General features: G+C 40.8%; 5 protein-coding genes across 7 annotated transcripts; all 5 read right to left on the reverse strand.

Annotated features, from left to right (window-relative positions):
• Nucleotides 1-358: 358 nt before the first annotated feature.
• Nucleotides 359-8,580, reverse strand: casp8 (caspase 8, apoptosis-related cysteine peptidase). Its single transcript, XM_085805964.1, has 12 exons — nucleotides 8,377-8,580; nucleotides 7,808-7,977; nucleotides 5,465-5,640; nucleotides 5,266-5,371; nucleotides 4,540-4,669; nucleotides 4,389-4,441; nucleotides 4,223-4,298; nucleotides 3,955-4,040; nucleotides 3,735-3,846; nucleotides 3,427-3,554; nucleotides 1,391-1,782; nucleotides 359-619 (listed from the first exon to the last, which is right to left on the reverse strand). The coding sequence occupies exons 2-12, from the start codon at nucleotides 7,913-7,915 to the stop codon at nucleotides 478-480; spliced, it is 1,509 nt and encodes a 502-aa protein (XP_085662090.1). The 5' UTR covers nucleotides 7,916-7,977; nucleotides 8,377-8,580; the 3' UTR covers nucleotides 359-477.
• A 422-nt stretch (nucleotides 8,581-9,002) lies between these two features.
• catip (ciliogenesis associated TTC17 interacting protein) lies at nucleotides 9,003-14,276 on the reverse strand. Its single transcript, XM_085805051.1, has 9 exons — nucleotides 13,971-14,276; nucleotides 13,622-13,807; nucleotides 13,470-13,525; nucleotides 11,842-11,928; nucleotides 11,387-11,554; nucleotides 11,169-11,293; nucleotides 9,559-9,635; nucleotides 9,405-9,472; nucleotides 9,003-9,278 (listed from the first exon to the last, which is right to left on the reverse strand). The coding sequence occupies exons 1-9, from the start codon at nucleotides 14,089-14,091 to the stop codon at nucleotides 9,090-9,092; spliced, it is 1,077 nt and encodes a 358-aa protein (XP_085661177.1). The 5' UTR covers nucleotides 14,092-14,276; the 3' UTR covers nucleotides 9,003-9,089.
• A 2,784-nt stretch (nucleotides 14,277-17,060) lies between these two features.
• LOC146971072 (caspase-8-like) lies at nucleotides 17,061-18,974 on the reverse strand. The gene is made up of 5 exons (XM_085805052.1): nucleotides 18,635-18,974; nucleotides 18,517-18,551; nucleotides 18,128-18,233; nucleotides 17,488-18,031; nucleotides 17,061-17,348 (listed from the first exon to the last, which is right to left on the reverse strand). The coding sequence occupies exons 1-5, from the start codon at nucleotides 18,969-18,971 to the stop codon at nucleotides 17,192-17,194; spliced, it is 1,179 nt and encodes a 392-aa protein (XP_085661178.1). The 5' UTR covers nucleotides 18,972-18,974; the 3' UTR covers nucleotides 17,061-17,191.
• A 1,412-nt stretch (nucleotides 18,975-20,386) lies between these two features.
• LOC146971073 (caspase-7-like) lies at nucleotides 20,387-22,515 on the reverse strand. The gene is made up of 6 exons (XM_085805965.1): nucleotides 22,483-22,515; nucleotides 21,783-22,156; nucleotides 21,713-21,729; nucleotides 21,341-21,446; nucleotides 20,683-21,244; nucleotides 20,387-20,543 (listed from the first exon to the last, which is right to left on the reverse strand). Exons 2-6 carry the CDS (start codon nucleotides 22,147-22,149, stop codon nucleotides 20,387-20,389), a joined length of 1,209 nt encoding a protein of 402 aa, XP_085662091.1. The 5' UTR covers nucleotides 22,150-22,156; nucleotides 22,483-22,515.
• A 915-nt stretch (nucleotides 22,516-23,430) lies between these two features.
• LOC146971074 (caspase-7-like) lies at nucleotides 23,431-25,280 on the reverse strand. 3 transcript variants are annotated; one of them, XM_085804054.1, is made up of 5 exons: nucleotides 24,944-25,280; nucleotides 24,829-24,860; nucleotides 24,522-24,624; nucleotides 23,864-24,425; nucleotides 23,431-23,726 (listed from the first exon to the last, which is right to left on the reverse strand). In XM_085804054.1, exons 1-5 carry the CDS (start codon nucleotides 25,278-25,280, stop codon nucleotides 23,570-23,572), a joined length of 1,191 nt encoding a protein of 396 aa, XP_085660180.1. In that variant the 3' UTR covers nucleotides 23,431-23,569. The 3 variants fall into 3 exon arrangements, with proteins under 3 accessions (XP_085660180.1, XP_085660179.1, XP_085660181.1); XM_085804053.1 differs by having other exon boundaries at nucleotides 24,522-24,627; XM_085804055.1 differs by having other exon boundaries at nucleotides 23,609-23,722; nucleotides 23,860-24,425; nucleotides 24,522-24,627.
• Between the last annotated feature and the right edge of the window lie 6 nt (nucleotides 25,281-25,286).

A 25,286-nucleotide genomic window follows, 5' to 3' on the forward strand; every position in this document is an offset into this window, starting at 1 on the left:
TCTTTTTTTTAAATCTTCTTCTTATCTTATTCTGCATTTGTTCACAACTGTGATTTAAGGGAACGGTTTCTGAATGCATATAACCACAAATGCAATTAAAATAAATTTAAGGGAATAAATCTTAATTGCTTGATTATATGTACAATAAATTGATTCAATGTTAAAAGGTGACTTTACACATTATTCTACAACAGTTGAGTTGAGGTCTGCGACACCGGCATACCACAAGAGAGAAAGGAAAAAAGCTTTGGACAAAACTGATTACTTTTTCTTTTTTTTTTTAATAAAAGACCTGAAAAAACTTCTAACATTTTTTCTTCTTCTGTTTTTTTTTTTTTTTTTCCAAATTAACCTACAACAGTTTTTCCGGCAAATTACAAATACACAGTCATTCAAATTCATCATCCATCTGCACCATAAAAAGACATTAAACACATACTTTCAGCCAGTCATACACACACTAGAAAATATGGCACATCATTTGCACGCAAATTTGAGGACGAGCTTCTTGGTCAGAGTGTAGTGGGGCTGAGGCATCTGCTTGTATGTCTTATATTCTCCTTTTGCGACCTCCCTGTTGACACGCGTCAGAACGGTGAGGATGTCGTCCAGCTCCAAGCTGCACAGAAAACATCACAAACTCATTACTAATGATAAATCTTACTGGAGCTGCAGACTTATCACACCAGCAGCTCAAAACCAAAAATCTGTATTTCTTAAATGACAAACCAAAACATGTTATCATTATAAAGTACATTGGAGGAAGTTAAACAGAAGAACAAACTGCAGGCAATGTGCACCTTTTTCTTATTGCACATTGTTTCATATAAAGTTCATGCAGGGCACACGAGCCAAATTAATTAAGAATGAATAAGTTCTGACAGGTTAAATAAAAGTCCAGCTTGGTTATAAAGACGAGGCAGCCTCCTGTTCCTCCTTTTCATTCAGTGCCAGGCTGTTAGAAATCGTCCAACAGAATAAGTATCTTTCAGTAATTTACAACAAACTAATATTTGACCCAAACAATGATGTTGTTTATTGAGTGGTCTACCAGTGTACATGCCTCTATGGGAAGTTGATGTTTCTTTTATGAAAATCTTTTATCAAGTCAAACATTTTAATCTGTCTGTCGGATTGGGTTGGAAACAGGTCGGATGTCTCAGTGAGACTGTGCAGGTCTAATCCTGAGGAGGTCTCTGTACTGTTCAGAGGCAGAGCCATGACAAGGCTCAGTCCTGACTGACTGTAGCCACCACCTGTTCACTGTGTATACAGGCTGTACAGCATTATATTTTACAGACTCAAAAACTTGGTTGCCATTTATTGTCCTTTCACCTGTAAGATTGTGACAGACGTGTGATAATGAGCCTTGTGTGATGGTGTCTCTCACCTTTCTGCTGATCTGATCAGCTGTCTGCACAGCTCCTGGATGTAGATGGAGCCTGTGGAAGTGTTTCGAAAAGACTTGCACTCTGGCACAGTGGCCATGCCCACCAGGAAGTCGGCATCTGATGCCACCGTTTCGCCTCGGACAGGACCTGCGTCCTCCTCCAGACGTGTCTGTCTGTCCACGTCCCCCTCTTCTGGCCTTGGGGGACACGGCACGGATCCCTCCTGGTAGCCGCCTCCCTGGCACGCCTGGATGAAGAACAGTTTGGGCTTCCCGGCCAAGGTGGGGGCATTCCCGCTTGTGAAGGGCCGTGTCAGTTCTCGCAGAGTCACCTTCTTCTCATCGGTGCCAAAGACGCACTCCTTTTCTCCATGGGAGAGCACACACACCACCTGCAATCAGAGGCAGTCATGGTTTTTAAGTTTCCAGTGCAGCTCAGCTAACATGGATTTGTGTTGTATTTCCCTTAATAACCTGACTCTTAATTAGTTGGAATTACTAGTTTCATTTAAGATCTACTGTATAATGAATCCAAGTGTAAAAATAACTTTTTCAGACTACTGCCTGTAGCTTCACATTTGCTGCACTATTATGTTTGTTTATTTACTACAGATGATGCAATTCAACATAGGTCCATTACAAAACATTAAAATATTGTGTTGCACAGGGAGATAAGAGCCACTGCTCATTTTTAGCTCGTCCTTTGCAGGGTTTTAATATTACACCACAATACTATACACAAGAATATCACCATTGCAATATCCTAGACAAATATAATGTTCTAAGCTTTATTAATCACAGGAACCTCAAATCTGCCTGTCTCTTCTATAAAGCCCTGCAGGGCCTGGCACCCGCTCCACTAAACACCTTTATCACACAAAAGTCTATCCATGGCTCTACCTCTTGTATGACTAGAGCCACTGATAGAGGCGACTGTGAACTTTCATTTAGACGGACATCTTTCGCTCAAAATGTCTTGTCTGTTCAATGAGGGAATGCCCAAGCCTGGTAACCTTCAAATCCTTGTTGAAAGCATGATTCAGGGAAAACCAGACTTGTGACCATCAGTAATGTGAGTTATGGCATGAATTAATTATTGAATGTATATGACTATCTACTAGCACCTAAACAAACAAACAAACAAACCTTATTATTTTACAGCACATTGTGGTGACATTTTCTTTTATTAAAAATGATATGAAGGTTTGAGAACAACTAGGCCTGTAGTAGAATGTTATGGTGTAGGAAACCACAGTTTATTGGAGTTAAAAGGGATAGTTCACCCAAAATTCAAATTGTCAACTCATTATCTACTCACCCTCATGTGGACTAAGGGCTGGGAGAAGTTTCAGAGTCCTCCGTGGCTTCTCTGAGTTACAGGGGGTCTCTCTTCCTGGTCCGTCCAATTTGGACGAACCAGGCAGAGGAGCTTCCGTTACAAACAAGCTTGAAATAGACGGACATTACATACGAGCAGCATGGAGGTATTTGGATGTTTTTTGGTGTGTCTTTTTGTTACGAAGACAGTTGGTATCCATTTGCAACTGGACATGCACTGCTACGCCGAGACCCCCTGTAACTCAGAGAAGCCACGGATAACTCTGAGACTTCTCCCAGCCCTTAGTCCACATGAGGGTGAGTAGATAATGAGTGTAATTTGAATTTTGGGTGAACTATCCCTTTAATTAGAAGGTGTAGGTGTAGATCTTTTACTGTTGCTGTTCACCTTGCCCCTAGGTACTCTGTTTAGTTTTGCTCCCTGGAATTGTCTCAGCAGCCAGATATACCCAAAGGTAAAACAGTAACAAAGCTGTCAAAACTAAGCAGATTTGATCATTTTAGTTACAGTGACACCATCACACAGGCTGCCTGGTGCTGGTGAGTGAGGAGTCTGACTGCAGAGCCCAAACTGTGATGCAATATGAAAAATGTGTATCTTCTGGATCTCACTCACAGCTATAAACTAAAAGGTCTATTTCCAAAACATTAAACTATTACCTTACAGCATGAATACGTCCGCGTGTGCTATAACTCACCAAGGCATCATGTCCCAGAAAATTCCTCCTGCCCAGCTCTCCTAGTTCATGCCGTATCCTGGCAGCAGGCAGGTCATCGTAAATCACCACTGTAAAGCCGAGGCGTTCAAACACGGACTGCAGAGCCTCTGTATCACATAAAAGAGAGACAAACTGAAGAACATCAGCAGGTTTGGTTTTTATTGTACATCATATCATATCTGATTATAGTTGTTGCTGTGCATCCTCAGCTCTTAACGGCGCTGGACTTTGGAGCTAACAGACAAACAGTATGCCTACATACAGAAACCAGATCCCATAATACATACTTGCATCCTGCTGAGTTCCTTTTCGGTCTCTCAGCTCAAATCCCAAGAAATTTTCGTTGTTGATGACCACACACAAACCAAGAGGCTTATGACTCAGAGTGTAGTAGTCCATCTACAGGGCATGAGCACACTCTTAATTACACTTAATTACACACATTCATGTTCTGCTAGATGGATGCACTCATGAGTGAAAGGTATTTGTGCTTGTGTGAATGTTTACCTCATCGTAACCAGGGGGCAGCTGTCTGTTGGTCGGCTGATCTATTGGTTGTGCATCTGAGTAAACCATCTGTTCTTCAGCTGAAGATTAAAAACAGTGGAAGTTACATTACTGGGACTGAAGCAACAGCCTGAAAGCTAATGTCTAAAGCAGTGAAGAAGAGGTGAAGATGTAGTGTAGTCATTAACAGTCATATGTTTTCATTATTAACGGCTGTGGGTGTGAATGAGGGGAAGATTTAATTACTAACAGCAAAAAAGCCACTTACATATGGACCTCTCAGGCATTGGGATGAGCGATGGTGTTGGCAGAGATGGTGTTGGCCAAGAGACATTGTTGGGCCTCTGTGGAAAGAAGCAAAGTCATATTATATACTGTGTGAATATACAGTATACAGTATATATACATGATGTATGTGTGTGTATAAAATGCACCTGGGAATCTATACTGACAGGACGTGCTGCTCTTTGATCCTGTTGAGCTGCGCCTAAAAAGAAAAGTACAGTTGCATGATGAATTTCATGGTAAAACTATGTAAAGATGCACGTGTGCTTGTGCGTGTTTGAACGCATGCCCCTCTCATACCATCCATGTATCGCTGCACAGTCAGTGCCAGTTGTTGATCAAACTCCTTCAGTAGGGCATGCAGCTCATGGAGCTTGGTCTTTGACAGTATATCGGCCTTTTCCATTTCAGCGAACAAATCCAGTGCAGTCTGCAATGAACAGAGAAGACTTGGTTGTGATTGTGTTCACAATGGCAAACATAAAAATCACCACTGGAGCAGTAAAAGTATCTTGAGAATGAGAATGTAAAAATGTCTGCCCATAAATAATCAACAGAGTTTTGATGAAGTTCCCAAATGTTTTATGACAATGCAGCTACAGGATCACTACACTAGTAACACATGTTCACCTAACTAAACATTACACAATCCTTACAAAAGCAAATGAGACACCATTGTTTAATTACAACTTGATATGGTTGTGGTTGTACCGTATGCATCATTCTGAACTGGCTTCACATCTTCATAAATGACGACACCCTTCATTCTAATCACAACCTAACAAAAATGAGAGCTGATGACTAAATATGCTGTGTGCACTGAACTTTTAGTTTTGGCAATAAAACAAACTTAAACATCAATGAAACAATGATAAGAAGATAATGTAACAGTAACTTAAGTTCCAATGTTATAATATTTGTCTGTCCGTCTCAAAAGTAAGAAGTGAAGTCGACGTGTTATAATTTCCTGTGTGAGTGTGGGTGCAGCAGCGATTTATACAAAGGCAGGTGGGTGTGTGTACTCACATTGCAGGCCTCTATTTGTCTTCTGCCGAACCTGCTGGTCAAAAGAAACTTCATCTTTTCCAAATTCTCCTCAGTCATGTCGTCATATATTTGGTAGAGCATTTTCCTGGCAGAGAGAACAGAAGAGTGAAAAAGAATAATATAATAAATGTTGTATCATCATCTCTTCTGCTTTCTGTAAATGTCTAACTGCTTGTACCTGTACGCCGACAGGATGGGCCTGTCTTCTGTTCTTTCTATTCGCCTGCTGTCTGTCTCCAGGAGGCTGAGAAGATCTGCACGATTGATTGTGTGGAGCAGCTCAGAGAGGAAGACACCGTCATCCATCAGATTGTATTCTTGTAGTTTCAAGAACAGTCCTTTTGCATCCTTGATCTGTGTGAGGAAAAGTCAGAAACACACAAATGACGGTTTACAACCTTTTGAGCAGAGGAAACAGTGAAACAGGATGATGTAGAGACATTTGGTCTAATAAAAGCACAAATAATAATTGAGCTTGTAGTTGAGGTACAAACTGACAGCTAGACAAAGTGGGGGAAATATTCAAAATATACAGGTGCATCTCAATAAATTAGAATATCATGAAAAGGTTCATTTATGTCAATAGTTCAATTAAAACTAATACATTTGTTGATCCATTACACACAGAATGAATTATATATATACAGTTGTGTTCAAAATAATAGCAGTCCGACATCACTTGCAAGATAAATCACTGATTTTGTTAGAATTACAACTTTTTTTTTTCAACTTTTTCTAGAAGGTTTAGTAAAGGTATAGAAAACAAACAGACCCAACAGGCATGACGTGCATGCTGCTGATTCTGTGAAACTGAATCATTTACTGAAAGGGGCGTGTTCAAAAAAATAGCAGTGCCAGGTTCAATTATTGAGGTCATTGATTATGTGAAAAAAAAAGGTGTTAAACAGGTGGCCCTTATTCAAGGATCAAGGCAAGTGATGCTGCATAATGCTGGCTGTGCATTTGTCCTTGAAAAATGGGTTGTTCAAGACACTGTTCAGAAGAAGAGCATTCTTTGATTAAGAAATTAATAAAAGAGGGGAAAACCTATAAAGAAGTGCAGAAAATGATAGGCTGTTCAGCTAAAATGATATCAAACGCTTTAAAATGGCAGCCAAAACCAGAAAGGCGAGGAAGAAAAAGAAAAACGACTATTCGAAGGGATCAGAGAATAACCAAAATGGCAAAGGCTCAGCCAATGATCAGCTCCAGGAGTATCAAATAAGATCTAAGATTGCCTGTGAGTACTGTAACAATCAGACAATGTCTATGTGAAGCCAAGCTACCAGCAAGAAGCCCCCGCAAAGTCCCATTGTTAAAAAAAATACATGTAATGAAGCGGTTACAATCTGCCAAATAACACATTGACTGGCCTAAAAAGAAATGGCGTAATATTTTGTGGACTGATGAGAGTAAGATTGTTCTTTTTGGGTCTAAGGGCCACAGACAGTTTGTCAGACGTCCTGCAAACACTGAATTCAAGCCACAGTACACAGTACACCACCATGCTTCACCATAAGCATGTGGTGCAAGCATCATGATATGGGGATGTTTCTCGTACTATGGTGTTGGTCCTATTTATCGCATACCAGGGATCATGGATCAGTTTGAGTACACCAGAACACTGGAAGTAGTCATGTTGTCGTATGCTGAAGAGGAAATGACCCCAAACACACCAGCAAGCGTGTAAAAAAAGATGTCAACACTGCTATTTTTTTGAACATTATATTTCTTGACTTTCTGTAAAACATTATCAAATTAAATTACTTTTTCCAATTTACTTGGTTTGAAATAGAATGTGCAGTGTCCCCAATGCAGTTGTATTCCTTAAAATACAATTTATTTGAAGAATTTTGAGGTTTACTCACCTTTTTAAACACACTGCTATTATTATGAACATAACTGTATATATATATAGTATACATATATACTATATACATATATATACATATACATATATGTGTGTATATGTAGTGAATAGTTTCACTTTCAGTCTAAAGACTATATACTTGCTCCTCCTATAAAACTCTACTGCAGTAACAGCTAACATGATCCCACATCTAATGGCCTATGACTTTAATGATAGTAGTTTAGAGATGGGAGAAAATACATAATCATTTAATGAATGTGATTAGGTAAAATGTCTGTCGGATATTTTTTAGAGAGTCACAGAAAACTTAGAGCCTGAATTATCAGTGAAATTTGGGGTTTAGAAAAGATGAGATGGATGACAATATCCCCATCTATAGGGAACAAAGAGTGTGAGAATTATGTGACTTGACACAGTAACCATAAACTGAGCTGAACACAGGGAAAAGGAGAAATGAGGGAACTAACGTAGACGAACTGTGTTCATCCCCCCATCCCCGTTAGTGAGCAGGCCACATCCAAGGAGCAGTGAACCTGCTCAGGCAGCACATGGTGCCCTGGCCCTGCCTTCTCCTTACAAGTTACATTTGCTTTTGCAGATTATTTTTTGAAATGAATTGTATAATTGTCTGCATTTGTCTGTAGTTCTCACCCCCTCCTGTCGTTTCCTCTTGACAATGTCAAGACACAAGAAGCGCAGCGCTGCGGCCTCGGAGGAGTCCAGCTCCTCGTCGATGCGGGACAGCTTCCGTACATCCATGTCGCTCCCTCCCCCGCCGGCTCAGGCCTGGTGCTCGGTGGAAAACCTTCCTCAGCTCAGAGCTACCGGCAGGCAGGAGTAAAGGAGACAGACAACCAAGTAAGTTAAACCTAACAAAATGATGTGTGTATGTTTTTAAGAAGCCAAACTAAAAGCCTTGGATGACTTTGACAGAGATGTAATAGCTGACCTGTTTCCAGTGACACTTTATGGTCCTGGTCCTTCCCGTAACTTGAGGCCATAGCCCAACAGTACAGTAAAGTCGGGCGTGTAAATGTATGTACACACTTATCTATCTCCGAATGATGTGTTGTCACAGAGTATGTGTAGCACAATAAGTTAAGTTACAGTTCAGAGTTAACACGACACTACAGTAACTGTTGAGTAACTCCACAAACAGTGAAGTTATCTATCACTTACAGTCTGACTGCTACAGACGTCGTCACGACGTTGAAACTCACCGCTGTTGTGTCTCCGGTCACCGTCAGCTAACACGTCCAAAGATTGACTCCCCTCGCCGGATAACAACCACAGACTGTACGGTAACACTTCAGCTCTTCTTCAGAAAGTAAAAATCATAAATGAAACTCTACTGCAGCTGTTGCCTCCTTCAGGGAAGGACATTCTCGTTTGAAATAGTTTCACTTTCAGAGCACCGCCTCCTGTCACAAAACAGGAAAGTCCGCTTACCTTTCACAATAAAAGCATCTATACAGACCCGGTGACGCAGGTAGATTATTTGTGCTGAGTCAGTCGTAGTTTCTCTTTCTTTCGTGAGAATAGTATCAACGAGTGTCGTGCAGCCGGTTTGAAGACGGTTCTCACGCATTTCCTTCTTGTAATAAAACGTCTTATTTGACATTTTGTGCTTTTATTTTAATTTTTTTTATTTTATTTTCCTCTCTACGCCCAGTCTAAGTGAGTTGCATCACATTAATGTTCTATGTTAAGGCGTGCTTTGCCCAGGCAAGTATCACAGGCATCACAGGGTATAAAACCATGAACCAAATAACACAAACTTCATTTAGGTCGCTACAGTTTGGCGAGATGAGACAGTTCACTAAGAATAAAAGATAAAGACAGACTCTAAACTTAAGTACAAATTTAACTGATAAATAAACTGCAGGTTATTAGACAGTTTTGACAGTTTTAATCTTAAAAGCCTTTTGTGTTTTCAGAGTGATGAGGCTTTCAGGTTTGATTCTGGAGGACAGCGGGAGGCAAATGGGAGGAAGTACTCTCTAGCAAACTGGAAGACATCATCTGGTTTCCTCAACAACAAGAACTGCAAGAAGTCAGATATGAGGGTACGGATCTCTGGATGCTGCCTCAGGTATGACGCATGATCTGCCTTCAACTCCTCCTGCCACAGGGAGACAAACACATATTTATAATATGTCTCATAGATTTCATAGTATGAGAGGAGACAAGATCACTCAAGTACAGTCAGTCTGAATAGAGCCAGTCTGAAGTATTAGACCATTCTCACCTTTCTGTCCAGGAAGTTGGAGTGCATCTGCATGTCCTCCTCCCAAACCAGGGAGATCTTCTCAAAACCTAACATGTATATACACACACACACATACAACGTCACCTACTCTGTGTCATTAGAGCATCAGTTTTTATGTGTGGGAAAGGTTTACCCTTTTCTAGCTGTGATGGCAGCTGCAGAAGCCTCATGGTGACTGGTGAGCCCACCTGCACTCTGCTGACCAAGTGCCTGATCAGAGAACATAATGGGTCATTGAGCATTTAATATGTTTTAAAGGGACAACGAGGAGTTTCTATTTGGTTATAAAAAAGTCTCACGTTAATGTGGATGAATCTACGCTACCCACACTTGTTAATGGCTCCATTTTCGATAAATATATCGTTTTGTCTCTATCGTTATTTTGTTATTATTAGTGGTGGCGGAAATGCTGGCCTTTTGCAGCGAGTTATGAGAATAACGCCGCCGAATCGCTGTTTATGGTCAGAACTACGACGGTAACTGAACCTCTTTGAACCTCTGACTTTAATTCTTGATGAATGAAAACATGAGTCCGTCTTGCGCCGGTCGAAGAATTCTACGGTACGCGTGGAGGCTCATAAATGTAGTGTGAAAACGCTTTGCTTTTCCAAAACTCCTCGTTGTCCCTTTAAACAGTTTTGTTTTTAGAGCAACGTTAAGTCATACATTGGCTGCAGGCTTGTTCACTGGTAGTCAAAGCCAGGCCCGTGCAGAGACCTTTGGAGGGGGAGGTGCTCAAAAAAAGAAAAAAGAAAATTTATATATATTATATATTTATATTATATTTCAATTATTTCAATGATGTGGATTTTTATTGAATAATAAATGTGTATAATTTTTCTTGGCTATTTAGACTATTTACTCAATTCAAACTTACTTTTGTATCATTAGTTTTTACCGCATATAGTTACAGTAAGGCAAATAAAATACTTTCTTATTTATTATTATCTTTAAAGGTATACCACATAGCACCACATTCAACAGGGATCTGCCTCTGACAATCTGTCAGATTGTTCTTTGTAGTACGGCAATAATACTAAGAGGAACTGTATAATAGCTTGTATTCTGTGTATTTTATTACTTTTATGTTGTACGTAGGGACTACAGATGGAAATTAGCTGGGAGCTAAATCTGGTGCAACCATCTTTTAATTTTTTTTCTTTAAATGATTAATGTAATTGCACATTGTCCCTTAATAAACTAATAAACTAAACTAAACTATGCAAGTCTGGTCGCTTTTCCTCTGTTTTGATAACCCTCTTCTCGACCATGTGCATTTGCTTTTAATGAAGCCGGCAAAAAATCAATCAGTGGAGCGGTAACGTTATATAACATATACGACGTTAGGACGTGCATATGTGTGTAGTCTTAACTGTAGTCTAAACAAAAGATTGCCGGAGCGCGTTTGTGTCGCTGTGCGCAGAGACGAGAGCTGGGACACCGGGGCGGTTGCCAGGTACTACACTGATGTGGCAAGGTTGGTTTTCAGCCATGAGACGCCAGGTGGAAGACAGAGAGCCTCTATTTTCACTCGTAACAAGTCTCAAGTCATGTAGTTAAATATCACAACTACTCTGGAGCTTTTTAATCAGGATAAACATGTAGCATAGCCACAGGAAGAATTCTGCTTAGTTCCTCTTTAATACAAGTCTACCTCTGCATGAACAGCTATAAACCTATCACTCCTTAACTCCTCCTAAACAAAAGCAGATTCAAAACCAAAGCAATAGTCATGGAACTCACCCATCATCCAGGAAGTAGCACTGCCAGGTGGTGGCGCCGTCCTCCACAGAGTGAGCAACCCTCTCCAGCCCAAATACCTCCACAGTCTCACCTCCAACCTCCAGCTGCTTTGGACCCACCTCAGTCTGAATATACACACACAGACAGATAATTAGTGTCCTCTCCTCAAGTCAAATCACTGACGGACCAAGAAGGCTCACAATGATGTGAACACTCACAAAGGTGGTGTGGGTGATGTGTAATCCCTGGTCGAATGAGATGAAGGTCATGTGCTCTGGCATCTTCTTCCTCAGAGCGATCAGGCGCATCAGCAGCAGGACTGAACCCTCTGTTACCAGCCCTCTTAGCACAGACACGGGATAAGAAACAGTCTCCTTCGTCACCTCCTGTACGCACATACACACACACATTCACGTACAACACTGATTAAACCCTCCCATTTGTTTGTTGACTTCATTAAACAAGAATGTTTCTTAACTTCAAGCAAGTTGGGAGTCAAATTGAAATATAAAATAATGTAATATTAAGCATGTAAGTTTTATTTTACTATGAGAAAATAACATATTAGCATTTATTTCACAGAGAACAGTTTATGAGGCCTGGGCCTGATTTTAATGCTGTTTGGTCACTGGTCAGGATTTCAGGCAGCTGACTCTGTTGTTTCTCGACTCACCTCTCCTACAGTGGTAATTTTATCAATCACCATCTGCCCGTCACGCTGCACCATGTAACACCTCTTGTCCAGACTGTGGCCGTCAAGCTGGAGAAATAAAAACAAATATGTAGTATAGCAATGAAAGGCTGAAAAGTATGGAAGCCCATTTCTGCCACTTAATGAAAAAGAATTATGAGATACTAAGTCTAAATTATGAGATACTATGTCATAATTATGAGATAGGCTACTATGTCAAAATTATGAGGTACTAAGTCAAAATTATAAGATAAGTCAAAACAAGGAGCACACAGAGGAGCTGTCCTCGGTACCAGGATGGCTATGGAGTTTCAAATTCCGGTTCCCATATAATTTACTTTTTAAAACAGTGAGGACCAGAGATGGACAGAGTACTCGACCCCAGTACTTGAGTAAGAGTACAAATACTACTGGTCAAAATGTACTCTGTTACAAGTAAAAGTAGCTCAGTCGACATGTTACTCGAGTAAGAGTAAAAAAGTACTTGCTTTCAAAGGTACTTAAGTATCCAAAAGTACATGCTTTTAAATCTACTTTAAGTAAAAGTAAGAGTAAATTTCTTATTTTTCACATCAATGAATTACTATATTTTTTTCTAAATGAATTTAAGGACCTTTTAACTCTTGTTTCTGAGAATTAACCCTTTGAAACCACCTGCACTGATGTGCTGCTTTTAGGGGTTAGGGTTTCCTTCTTTGTGTGTGTCCAATAGTAGAAAATAGTAGGAAAAAAAAAAGAGCAGACCTCAAAGTAACGAGTACTTTTCAGCCTTCCTAGAAATTAACAAATATTAAAAATATTTGTCTTGGAAATGTATTCAAGTAAGAGTAATAAGTACCAAAGAAATCTAATACTCAAGTAAAGTACAAATCCTCTGGATATGTACTTAAAGCAGAAGTAAGTGATATATTTGTGTTAATATAAGTCTTAAATAGTTATATCTTCCGACAGCAATCACTTACATAGAGTGTTTGGTCTGAAACACGGGTCTGTCAGTCACTCTGCTCTGCTCTGAGCCGAGGAGAAAACATTTATCGTATCCTACAGTTTTTATCCAATGAGGAGAGAGAATGGCATGCAGGGCTGTGTGTGCAGCCAAGGAACGCCGTGAATGTGGCGACGTAGGGACGAGGACTGTTATGGTGCGTTCAAGGAAACTCGTATTTTTCCGACCGTGAAGTGGTACCAGTTCAATCTGGTACGAGTTCACCGGTCGGAAGTTACGAGTGGCCGTTATAGTGACTTTCACCGGTAAAACAGGTCGGAAAAACACGAGTGGGTTGCCTGAAACGCTACAAAGTCGTAAGTTGTGACATGAAGCTGTAATTTACGATTTCAAAAGCCTGCCTGGAACACAGCATTAGCGAAAACGACCGGACCACTTACTTCTGCTTTAAGTACAGTACTCAAGTAAATTTACTCCGTTACTGTCCACCACTGGTGAGGACAGATACTGTACGCTTAGTATCTCATAATTATGACTTAGTATCTCATAATTTTGACTTAGTAGCTATCTCATCATTTTTTTTCATCAAGTGGCAGAAATGGCCTTCCATAGGAAAGAGCACAGAAGCTGACAATGTGTGTATGAGGAGCTTGCAATCACCCACCTTGACATACTCATGATAATCCTCCTCCAGTACCTCCAGATCAGTAGTCAGGTATGCTTAAATTGTGAATGAGGACAAAGCAAAGAATATGAAGCCTCTGACACATCTGCAGAAGACCAAAACAGTACAAGCCTGGCCCTGGCTCCTGTCACCTGTCACAGTGGTCCCACAGGGAGAGCCGTCAATGGCCCCCTGGCTCTGGGCGTGCAGCAGCATACAGGGCTGCTGGACTCTGTGGGCAAACTCCACCGTCACACTGAACCTCCCCAGGTCTCTGCCGCCCTCGGACACGGTCGCCAGAGAGTCCGGAAACACACACTTAAGCAGCTCTGCAGGCTCTAGGAAAAGTGGAAGGATGAAAACAATAATAAAAAGAGATTCAGTGTGGCTGTTGCAATGTGTCAAAACCAGGTGGTCTTAATTCTCAGGGGGGGGACACAAGTTCTGTCTCCTGATGATACCACAGACTGTCCTGGAAAGTCTACTGACAACTTAACTCACCGATGCTCGACATGAAAGCGATAGCTTCGTCCGAGGCTTTCAGCTCCTCTCCGTGTCCGGCGGCTCCGGTCCCCGCCACAGCACCGACAGGAGCCTCATCTTCCAGGTGCAGCTCCTCCATCGTCTGCGCGGTCTTTATCCAGGGCAGATACTTTAGGAGGTAAAACAAGTCTCCACCTCGTCGCAACAGCTTTAGAAGTCCAACTTTTGCTACGACAGGCAGGTTATGTTTCTCAGTTTAATGCTACACTGTTTATCTTTGACGGTCTTCTCTGTGCAGCCTCTACAGATACGGAAAAGACGAACCGGGTTGTCATGGAAACGACGCTACAGTACCGTAAAGACGACAGCACATGCGCAACTGAATCCGGAAGCAAGCAAGTTGCTGGAGGTCAATTGTCATCAAAGTAGGTTAAATAAAAATAAAAGTATATATTTTTCTGGTATAAGTTTACAATAAGCTAGTACTGTGAGGTTAAAAAAAAAAACTGAGTGTGATATGATTTTAAAAAAGTTTTTAGTTAAAATGAGAAAGTGCCCTGTGGTAGGCTAACTTACAGAGCAAATCTACTCACCCTCATGTCGACTAAGGGCTGGGAGAAGTTTCATAGTTATCCGTGGCTTCTCTGAGTTACAGGGGGTCTCGGCGTAGCAATAATACATCCATGGTAGCAGTGTATAACGGTTGCAAATGGATACCACTTTTCTTCGTAAGACACACCAAAAAACATCCAAATACCTCCATGCTGCTCGTAATGTCCGTCTTGTATTGAAGCCCCGAAATGCGAAATTCCAAGCTTGAAATAGACTTATTTAATTTTTTTCGGGACAATTTCGCCTTTCGGGGCTTCAATACAAGACGGACATTACATACAAGCAGCATGGAGGTATTTGGATGTTTTTTGGTGTGTCTTTTTGTTACGAAGACAGTTGGTATCCATTTGCAACCGTTATATGGACATGCACTGCTACGCCGAGACCCCCTGTAACTCAGAGAAGCCACAGATAACTCTGAAACTTCTCCCAGCCCTTAGTCGACATGAGGGTGACTATAATGAGTGAAATTTTAATTTTGGGTGAACTATCCCTTTAAGAAACTGATTTTTTTTTTTTTTTTTTTTTTTAATGTGATAGGCCATCACAATATATAGTTGTATAGTTGCTGTATAGTTTTTCCTGAATAATATTACATGCATACATGGTGTTACAAGTCATGGTTGTTGTTCATTGTTAGGCTTAGGGTGTTTTTCTGTGTAAATAAATATGCAAATGGGAAAGAATATAGCAATAACTTGTAAATGACACCAGCTTTTCATGTAAACTTTATTATCCGATGAAAGTAATCATATACAATACAAAGATCATTAAAGGGATAGTTCACCCAAAACTCAAATTTCACTCATTATCTACTCACCCTCATGTCGACTAAGGGCTGGGAGAAGTTTCAGAGTCCTCTGTGCCTTCTCTGAGTTACAGCGGGGCCCCGGTTGCGAATGGAGCTCACTTTTCTTCGTCCAAAAAGACACACCAAAAAATATCCAAATACCTCCATGCTGCTGGTATGTGAGGTGTCCCTCTTGTATTGAAGCCCCAACAAGCCCCACATATTATCTCACAAAGGACAAAGACTCATAAAAACAAAGTTCCTGATTTATGAAACCTTCATGTCTACAAAAATAGCCTACTGAATTGCAGTATTGCGGCCCAACATGTCTTTTTATTGGCTACATCATGACAGAAGATTAGGCTAGATTTAACATTTAGATTTAGATTTAAATTTAACATTTAGGTGTAACATTCAATAGTGTGAATAACAGCCATTTTGCTATTAAGGCTGCCGTCCCAGCTGCCTCAGTTTCTGTAGGCTATTTTCTGTCTGTTGAGCCTCCTTTCGCTCAAGCCTGGTGAGTAAATGGCCTTGGACTGCCATCTACTGACCAGTCTTTGTTAGTGTAGTGAAGGTAGAAAAGGGAGGTGACTATTGAGCCATGTAATATCCACCTGTGCACATCTCCATCACCTTAAATCTCATTTATTGTGTCCTCTGGGTTGGCGCGGCGTCTGTGCTGCTGCGTTTCGTCTTTGTTGGAATTGTTTTATGGTTCACATTGAGTTGGTAAGTTTTCATTCTGGACAGGCTATCTTAATTATTCACGAGCCCCTTCATGTCGACTGGGTTGCTGCTGTGTGTTTTAAGTTTGTTATATTGCTGTCGGATTAGCCTATAGGAGGCAGATGGTTCCCCAGATGGCATAGCCTACTATAACATTTTAATAATGAGCTCCATTGGTATGTGGACCTCAAGCTATTATTATTTTAATCATGGGAGAGGCCTATTCTGGATTTATTTTGTCTCTTGAGTGATGTGCGCGCTCTCACTGGTTTGACAATGAATGGATTAATTGAGTTTTAACATCGCTCGATAATTACAGTGTCCTAGGCTATTATTTATGTTTCTATACAACTGGATTAGGTGATTTCATTGACAGATTTTAGTAAGTCAGAATATGACATTTGTGCACAGTAAACTTTAGGGGTTGTTTTGTAACCAGTAGCCTATTAATCGGAAGATTGTCAATGAAATGTTTTGCTTGTGTGTATTTACTCTAATCTCTTTTTTTCTCCTTTCTATTGTGGCATATCCTATTGCTAGTTTTTACGGTGCTAAGGCAGGAAATATCATTTAAACACCCGTAGCCTATGAATCTCTCCGCCTCATTTATTTAAACCAAGGGTCTGCTACATTTAGATAGGCTAACTATTCAGCTAATATAGCCTATTTCTAAGTTGATAAATATTATTGTAAAGGTACAAAAAAAAGTTACTTTCAAAAATTCACACCACTTTTTTTGTTTGAATGTTGCTGTATGAGCCGCTTTATTTAACTCCACCGGCCCTCTGACTTGCAAATCATCCCAGGATTCAGTATTTACCCTATGGCTTCTGTTTGTCAAATGTTCTTGTCAAGTGCTTGACAATAAATCTATATAACTCATTAAAACATCAACCCACAAGTCATTTCATTTCATAACCTTTATTTAAACTCTGAGATATATTGAGGAGTAACCTAATTTACAATATAGCCGAGATTGTGATTTCCATGTAAACTTTATTCTCTGATTAAAGAATGTAATCTACAAAGATCATTAAAACAATGAAAGATTCAGCAATATTAAAACACAAAGAGAAAACTTCCCCAGAGTCACCAAAGCTCAGGTGAGCTATTTAGTCACCAGAGCTGACCCTAACACAAGCCTCTTCCTGAGAGTAGACCTGATTTCAGGCATCTGCTTTACTTCACCATGTTCTCTGGTGATGCCCTCTTTCTGGCCGACATCATTGTTCACACGGTGGAGGATAGTGGTGATGTCTTCTTGGCTGAAACAATATAGAGGGCACAGAAACATTACAATCTACTAAGTGTATGCCGTACAGTATACGAAGGGTAAATGTTATACCTTAACATTAACAAAATAATCTGAACAACAACTTTACTTTTTAGTGTATAGCTACTCACCTGGGACAGCCCTCCTGAAGCTGCTGACACACAGACTGAATGAACCAGCTCCCTTCTGTTGGGTCCCTAAATGATTTATAATCTTCAACAGTGGACATAGCAACCAGAACATCAGCTGCCTCTGGGATGAATGATGGAGAATCATCTGCCTCCAGATCTTTACATAACACTCTTTGCTGTATCTCACTGCCCTGGCAGGCCTGGATGATGAACAGCTTAGGCTTGTTGGTGAGGGCCGACTGGTCAGTGGCTTTGAATGTTCTAGTTATCTGTTTAATGGGGAGGGGTTTAAAATCAGTCCCTGAGACTACACCCAGTTTTCCATGGCTCAGAATACAGCAGACGAAGGCATCTCCATGTTTAGGCGCCTGCTGAAGATCAGTGAACCCACTGTCGAGCCACTCCTTCACACTGAACTCCTGTAGCTGAGAGGGGTCGCTCAGAGAAGCAAAGCACTTCAGTGTTCGATCCATCTGGTCCTGAGTTTGGTCTTTGCACATCAGCACTCTGAAGCCCAGCCAGCTGAACACCTCAGCCAAACTTTCTGTAGGAAATGTACATTTAAAAAACTGTTACGCTTCAAATACAGACAAACAGGACAATGGTGTAAGACAGTGAAGCTGCCTTTTCTCCAGCATACCAGCATCTTTGTTGGTTCCATCCCTTGGTGAGCCACGCACAAAATTCTCGTTGTTGATGATCAAACACAGGCCGACAGGCTGGCTCTTCAACTGGTACTGCTCCTCCTGCAAGCGTTAAATAATTACAATCAAATACACGGAGACTTTATTTGAAGAGGTTTTGTTGTTGTCTTTACTAACTTAAATTTTATGAGTTAGCCTATCACATCATTACAAAGCAAATATTCTGTAGTTTAACACACATTAAAGCATGTGTGTGGAGTCTTTGAAATTAAACTATGTCCAGTGGAAAAAGTATTTGAGCCTTTCTTATGTCTGTCAAACCCTAATAAAACAATCTGACTTAAGAACAGTAATGTGTGTTGTTCATATCATATAAAGACCTCACCTTGTTTTGCGTCTTGCTCTCTGGTGACACAACATCTGAGGAAATCAGAGTGAAACTGAAAGTTAGGTTGAATGCTTGACCTATTAACCTCTGCAGAAAAATATGAATGTTACAGTACCATTGTTTTCAGATGAACATGCTTGGATGGGCTTAGGTAAAAGCTGGGTGTCGTTCAATATGTTCTCCAGCTCACGGTATGTTGTTTTGATGTCCTCGTCAGTTTGCAGGAGGTTCAGGAAATCCTGGCAGGACGATTCTCCTTTATTCATGATCTTATCCACAAGCTCACGGACGTGCCCCTCTACGTCCTCCTTGTTGATGCTTTTAAGGTTGTTGTACTCCCGATGAGTTATCAGGTCTTTCTCCTGAACTTTGTCGAGGATTAGTTTGTGGTCTCCACACAAACATGCCAGAATGTCGGTCTTCTTGCGCCTCAGTATGTTCTTGGCTGACATGTTGAATCTGAAAGCACAGCAGAGGAAACAACACTAGTAGCCTAACCAATAGAAGAACTGGATTAACTTGTTTTAACCTGCTCAGATTGAGGCACATCTCATAGGCTACATTTTAGGATTATTTAGCACTTTATATTCAGTTGAATTATTACCGTTTACTTGAGGCTCAAGTTATGTGTTATTTTCTGTATTTTTCTGGATCTGTACATGACATCCCACAGACTGAGGCGACAACTGAACGTTAACGTTACGACCAAACAGTTTTTAATCAAACATTGCACTCCCTAATAAGCAGAAAACAGTTAGGCCTTTGCCTATCACATATTAACTCACCGTCAGGAAGTCTTTGCTTTCCCTCCAGACACCACCTCCTGTAGATTGTAATGAACAGTATGGCTACAGCTCGTTGACTGTGGGTGTGTGATGCTGCTGGAGCTTCCGACTTGTAGCCTCGATTTGGCAGTGACGGGAAACTTGACTTCGACAACTGAGCGTCCAATCATCTGTTTATTGCACCTTTAAACATTCATTCCACGCCTACCATTGAAAGTAAGACTTTAACCCTTGAGATGATAAAGACTCATAAAAACGCACTTTATAATTTCTGAAACCTTTATCCTTGTTAAGAGACATTCTTTTATTTAGTGAACATAAGACTGTGTAATAATGTGAGTCATAAGTGTAAGGGCCAGAAGCTCATGCTGTGTCATCACGTTTTGTTTAAGCCACAACCAGTATGTTGTTTTCTGTTCTGGGGAAGCTGGAAGTGAATTCTGCCATGACACAAGAAATATGTGAGTGTGTGCTAGTCTCGAATAAACATGCTTAAAGGAGCTAAAGAATATCTCTGCCTCCGTCGACTTATTCTCCGAGTTCAGCACGAGTAAAAGCTGCAAAGTCAACAATCCTGTTTATGAAAATGCAACAACAACTACAACTACAACTACAGCAACAGAAACAAATCAAAACTCTAGACCACATGAGACAAGGTCCATAATCAAAAACCACAAGACTTATCACAAATGTTTCAGATTATCTCACAAAGGACAAACACGCATTTACAAAGTTCTTGATTGAAAAGTGAAACCTTTATTCAAATGTTTATACAAAAATACTGATTTACAGTATTGTGGCCCAACATGTCTTTTTTTATACAAGTATATATACATTATGGCAGAAGTCCACATCTCTCCATTTTTGTCTTCTGTTTGTAAAATGTTCTTGTCAAGTGCGTGACAATAAATGTAACTTATTAAAACATCAACCCACAAGTGATTTTCATGGAAACTTTTCTCTCTGATGAAAGGATGTAATCATATAAAATAGCTACAAAGATCATTAAAACAATAACAGATTCAGCGATATTAAAACACATGAAGAGAAAACTTCCCCAGAGTCACCAAAGCTCAGGTGAGCTATTTAGTCACCAGAGCTGACCCTAACACAAGCCTCTTCCTGAGAGTAGACCTGATTTCAGACATTTGCTTTACTTCACCATGTTCTCTGGTGATGCCCTCTTTCTGGCTGACATCATTGTTCACACGGTGGAGGATAGTGGTGATGTCTTCCTGGCTGAAACAATATAGAGGGCACAGAAACATTACAATCTACTAAGCGTATGCTGTACAGTATACGAAGGGTAAATGTTATACCTTAACATTAACAAAATAATCTGAACAACAACTTTACTTTTTAGTGTATAGCTACTCACCTGGGACAGCCCTTCTGAAGCTGCTGACACACAGACTGAATGAACCAGCTCCCTTTTGTCGGGTCCCTAATTGATTTATAATCTTCAACAGTGGACATAGCAACCAGAACATCAGCTGCCTCTGGGATGAATGATGGAGAATCATCTGCCTCCAGATCTTTACATAACACTCCATGCTGCGGTCTCGGTCTCTTGTCGTCTGGGCAGGACTGGCAGGCCTGGATGAAGAACAGCTTAGGCTTGTCGGTGAGGGCCGACTGGTCAGTGGCTTTGAATGTTCTAGTTATCTGTTTAATGGGGAGGGGTTTAAAATCAGTCCCTGAGACTACACCCAGTTTTCCATGGCTCAGAATACAGCAGACGAAGGCATCTCCATGTTTAGGCGCCTGCTGAAGATCAGTGAACCCACTGTCGAGCCACTCCTTCACACTGAACTCCTGTAGCTGAGAGGGGTCGCTCAGAGAAGCAAAGCACTTCAGTGTTCGATCCATCTGGTCCTGAGTTTGGTCTTTGCACATCAGCACTCTGAAGCCCAGCCAGCTGAACACCTCAGCCAAACTTTCTGTAGGAAATGTACATTTAAAAAACTGTTACGCTTCAAATACAGACAAACAGGACAATGGTGTAAGACAGTGAAGCTGCCTTTTCTCCAGCATACCAGCATCTTTGTTGGTTCCATTCCTTGGTGGGCCACGCTCAAAATTCTCGTTGTTGATGATCAAACACAGGCCGACAGGCTGGCTCTTCAACTGGTACTGCTCCTCCTGCAAGCGTTAAATAATTACAATCAAATACACGGAGACTTTATTTGAAGAGGTTTTGTTGTTGTCTTTACTAACTTAAATTTTATGAGTTAGCCTATCATTACAAAGCAAATATTCTGTATGTTAAACACACATTAATAAGCATGTGTGTGGAGTCTTTGAAACAAAACTATGTCCAGTGGAAAAGTATTGAGCCTTTCTTATGTCTGTCAAACTCTTAAGTGTGTGTTGTTCATATAAAGACCTCACCTTGTTTTGCGTCTTGCTCTCAGTGACACAACATCTGAGGAAATCAGAGTGAAACTGAAAGTTAGGTTGAATGCTTGACCTATTAACCTCTGCAGAAAAATATGAATGTTACAGTACCATTGTTTTCAGATGAACATGCTTGGATGGGTTTCGGTAAAAGCTGGGTGTCGTTCAATATGTTCTTCAGCTCACGGTATGTTGTTTTGATGTCCTCGTCAGTTTGTAGGAGGTTCAGGAAATCCTGGCAGGACGTTTCTCCTTTATTCATGATCTTATCCACAAGCTCACGGACGTGCCCCTCTACGTCCTCCTTGTTGATGCTTTTAAGGTTGTTGTACTCCCGATGAGTTATCAGGCCTTTCTCCTGAACTTTGTCGAGGATTAGTTTGTGGTCTCCACACAAACATGCCAGAATATCGGTCTTCTTGCGCCTCAGTATGTTCTTGGCTGACATGTTGAATCTGAAAGCACAGCAGAGGAAACAACACTAGTAGCCTAACCAATAGAAGAACTGGATTAACTTGTTTTAACCTGCTCAGATTGAGGCACATCTCATAGGCTACATTTTAGGATTATTTAGCACTTTATATTCAGTTGAATTATTACCGTTTACTTGAGGCTCAAGTTATGTGTTATTTTCTGTATTTTTCTGGATCTGTACATGACATCCCACAGACTGAGGCGACAACTGAACGTTAACGTTACGACCAAACACTTTTTAATCAAACATCACACTCCCTAATAAGCAGAAAACAGTTAGGCCTTTGCCTATCGCATATTAACTCACCGTCAGGAAGTCTTTGCTTTCCCTCCAGACACCACCTCCTGTAGATTGTAATGAACAGTATGGCTACAGCTCGTTGACTGTGGGTGTGTGATGCTGCTGAAGCTTCCGACTTGTAGCCTCGATTTGGCAGTGACAGGAAACTTGACTTCGACAACTGAGCGTCCAATCATCTGTTTATTGCGCCTTTAAACATTCATTCCACGCCTACCATTGAAAGTAAGACTTTAACCCTTGAGATGATAAAGACTCATAAAAACACACTATGATTTCTGAAACCTTTATCCTTGTTAAGAGACATTCTTTTATTTAGTGAACTCAGTGGTTATGATTCACACAACATAAGACTGTGTAATAATGTGAGTCATAAGTGTAAGGGCCAGAAGCTCATGCTGTGTGATCACGTTTTGTTTAAGCCACAACCAGTATGTTGTTTTCTGTTCTGGGGAAGCTGGAAGTGAATTCTGCCATGACACAAGAAATATGTGAGTGTGTGCTAGTCTCGAATAAACACGCTTAAAGGAGCTAAAGAATATCTCTGCCTCCGTCGACTTATTCTCCGAGTTCAGCACGAGTAAAAGCTGCAAAGTCAACAATCTTGTTTATGAAAATGCAACAACTACAACTACAGCAACAGAAACAAAAGCAAAACTCTAGACCACATGAGACAAGGTCCATGATCAAAAACCACAAGACTTATCACAAATGTTTCAGATTATCTCACAAAGGACAAACACGCATTTACAAAGTTCCTGATTTGTGAAACCTTTATTCAAATGTTTATACAAAAATACTGATTTACAGTATTGTGGCCCAACATGTCTTTTTTTATACAAGTATATATACATTATGGCAGAAGTCCACGTCTCTCCATTTTTGTCTTCTGTTTGTAAAATGTTCTTGTCAAGTGCGTGACAATAAATGTAACTTATTAAAAAATCAACCCACAAGTGATTTTCATGTAAACTTTTCTCTCTGATGAAAGGATGTAATCATATAAAATACAAAGATCATTAAAACAATAACAGATTCAGTGATATTAAAACACATAAAGAGAAAACTTCCCCAGAGTCACCAAAGCTCAGGTGAGCTATTTAGTCACCAGAGCTGACCCTAACACAAGCCTCTTCCTGAGAGTAGACCTGATTTCAGACATTTGCTTTACTTCACCAGGTTTGCTGCTGATGCCCTCTTTCTGGCTGACATCATTGTTCACACGGTGGAGGATAGTGGTGATGTCTTCCTGGCTGAAACAATATAGAGGGCACAGAAACATTACAATCTACTAAAGTGACAAAGCGTACGCCGTAAAGAATACAATTTTATACCTACACATTCACAAAATAATCTAAACAACTTTACTTTTTAGTGTATAGCTACTCACCTGGGACAGCCCTTCTGAAGCTGCTGACACACAGACTGAATGAACCAGCTCCCTTTTGTCCGGTTCCTAAATGATACATAATCTTCAACAGTGGAAATAGCAACCAGAACATCAGCTGCCTCTGGGATGGATGATGGAGAATCATCGGCCTCCAGATCTTTACATAACACTCCATGCTGCGGTCTCGGTCTCTTGTCGTCTGGGCAGGACTGGCAGGCCTGGATGAAGAACAGCTTAGGCTTGTCGGTGAGGGCCGACTGGTCAGTGGCTTTGAATGTTCTAGTTATCTGTTTAATGGGGAGGGGTTTAAAATCAGTCCCTGAGACTACACCCAGTTTTCCATGGCTCAGAATACAGCAGACGAAGGCATCTCCATGTTTAGGCGCCTGCTGAAGATCAGTGAACCCACTGTCGAGCCACTCCTTTACACTGAACTCCTGTAGCTGAGAGGGGTCGCTCAGAGAAGCAAAGCACTTCAGTGTTCGATCCATCTGGTCCTGAGTTTGGTCTTTGCACATCAGCACTCTGAAGCCCAGCCAGCTGAACACCTCAGCCAAACTTTCTGTAGGAAATGTACATTTAAAAAACTGTTACGCTTCAAATACAGACAAACAGGACAATGGTGTAAGACAGTGAAGCTGCCTTTTCTCCAGCATACCAGCATCTTTGTTGGTTCCCCTCCTTGGTGAGCGATCCACAAAATTCTCGTTGTTGATGATCAAACACAGGCCGACAGGCTGGCTCTTCAACTGGTACTGCTCCTCCTGCAAGCGTTGAAATAATTACAATCAAATACACAGAGACTTTATTTGAAGAGGTTTTGTAAGTTATTCCTTATTACATCATTACAAAGCAAATATTCTGTATGTTAAACACACTCTAATAAGCATGTGTGTGGAGTCTTTGAAACAAAACGATGTCCAGGGGAAAAGTACTACTTGAACCTTTCTTATGTCTTCTCTGACCTGCTTTTGTCTCTTGCTCTCAGGAGGAACATCTGAGGAAATCAGAGTGAAACTGAGAGTTAGGTTGAATGCTTGACCTATTAACCTCTGTAGGAGAATATGAATGTTACAGTACCATTGTTGTCAGATGAACATGCTTGGATGGGCTCCTGTAAAAGCTGGGTATCGTTCAATATGTTCTCCAGCTCACGGTATGTTGTTTTGATGTCCTCGTCAGTTTGTAGGAGGTTCAGGAAATCGTGGCAGGACGTTTCTCCTTTAATCATGATCTTATCCACAAGCTCACGGACGTGCCCCTCTACGTTCTCCTTGTTGATGCTTTTAAGGTTGTTGTACTCCCGATGAGTTATCAGGTCTTTCTCCTGAACTTTGTCGAGGATTAGTTTGTAGTCTCCACACAAACATGCCAGAATATCGGTTTTCTTGCGCTTCAGTGTGTTCTTGGCTGACATGTTGAA

This window comes from Trachurus japonicus, chromosome 17 (assembly GCF_045865225.1).
Source record: "Trachurus japonicus isolate A0001 chromosome 17, Traja_1.0".
Classification (NCBI taxonomy): Eukaryota; Metazoa; Chordata; class Actinopteri; order Carangiformes; family Carangidae; genus Trachurus; species Trachurus japonicus.

What these genes read in the sequence shown, in the direction of transcription:
- casp8 (XM_085805964.1), bottom strand. Translation starts at nt 7,915, where the DNA reads ATGGATGTACGGAAGCTGTCCCGCATCGACGAGGAGCTGGACTCCTCC. An exon ending in TTCTGGGACATGATGCCTTG is followed by an intron (nt 1,783 to 3,426) that starts GTGAGTTATAGC and finishes CTCTGATTGCAG; the next exon opens with GTGGTGTGTGTGCTCTCCCA. An exon ending in CTGATCAGATCAGCAGAAAG is followed by an intron (nt 620 to 1,390) that starts GTGAGAGACACC and finishes TTTTCTGTGCAG; the next exon opens with CTTGGAGCTGGACGACATCC.
- LOC146971074 (XM_085804053.1), bottom strand. Translation starts at nt 25,280, where the DNA reads ATGTCAGCCAAGAACACACTGAAGCGCAAGAAAACCGATATTCTGGCA. An exon ending in ATGTTCATCTGACAACAATG is followed by an intron (nt 24,861 to 24,943) that starts GTACTGTAACAT and finishes TGATTTCCTCAG; the next exon opens with ATGTTCCTCCTGAGAGCAAG. An exon ending in CTTCAGAAGGGCTGTCCCAG is followed by an intron (nt 23,727 to 23,863) that starts GTGAGTAGCTAT and finishes ATATTGTTTCAG; the next exon opens with CCAGGAAGACATCACCACTA.
- LOC146971073 (XM_085805965.1), bottom strand. Translation starts at nt 22,149, where the DNA reads ATGTCAGCCAAGAACATACTGAGGCGCAAGAAGACCGATATTCTGGCA. An exon ending in TGGAACCAACAAAGATGCTG is followed by an intron (nt 21,245 to 21,340) that starts GTATGCTGGAGA and finishes CATTTCCTACAG; the next exon opens with AAAGTTTGGCTGAGGTGTTC. An exon ending in CTTCAGAAGGGCTGTCCCAG is followed by an intron (nt 20,544 to 20,682) that starts GTGAGTAGCTAT and finishes ATATTGTTTCAG; the next exon opens with CCAGGAAGACATCACCACTA.
- LOC146971072 (XM_085805052.1), bottom strand. Translation starts at nt 18,971, where the DNA reads ATGTCAGCCAAGAACATACTGAGGCGCAAGAAGACCGACATTCTGGCA. An exon ending in ATGTTCATCTGAAAACAATG is followed by an intron (nt 18,552 to 18,634) that starts GTACTGTAACAT and finishes TGATTTCCTCAG; the next exon opens with ATGTTGTGTCACCAGAGAGC. An exon ending in TGGAACCAACAAAGATGCTG is followed by an intron (nt 18,032 to 18,127) that starts GTATGCTGGAGA and finishes CATTTCCTACAG; the next exon opens with AAAGTTTGGCTGAGGTGTTC.
- catip (XM_085805051.1), bottom strand. Translation starts at nt 14,091, where the DNA reads ATGGAGGAGCTGCACCTGGAAGATGAGGCTCCTGTCGGTGCTGTGGCG. An exon ending in ACATCACCCACACCACCTTT is followed by an intron (nt 11,294 to 11,386) that starts GTGAGTGTTCAC and finishes GTGTATATTCAG; the next exon opens with ACTGAGGTGGGTCCAAAGCA. An exon ending in TGCTACTTCCTGGATGATGG is followed by an intron (nt 9,636 to 11,168) that starts GTGAGTTCCATG and finishes TTCTCTGATCAG; the next exon opens with GCACTTGGTCAGCAGAGTGC.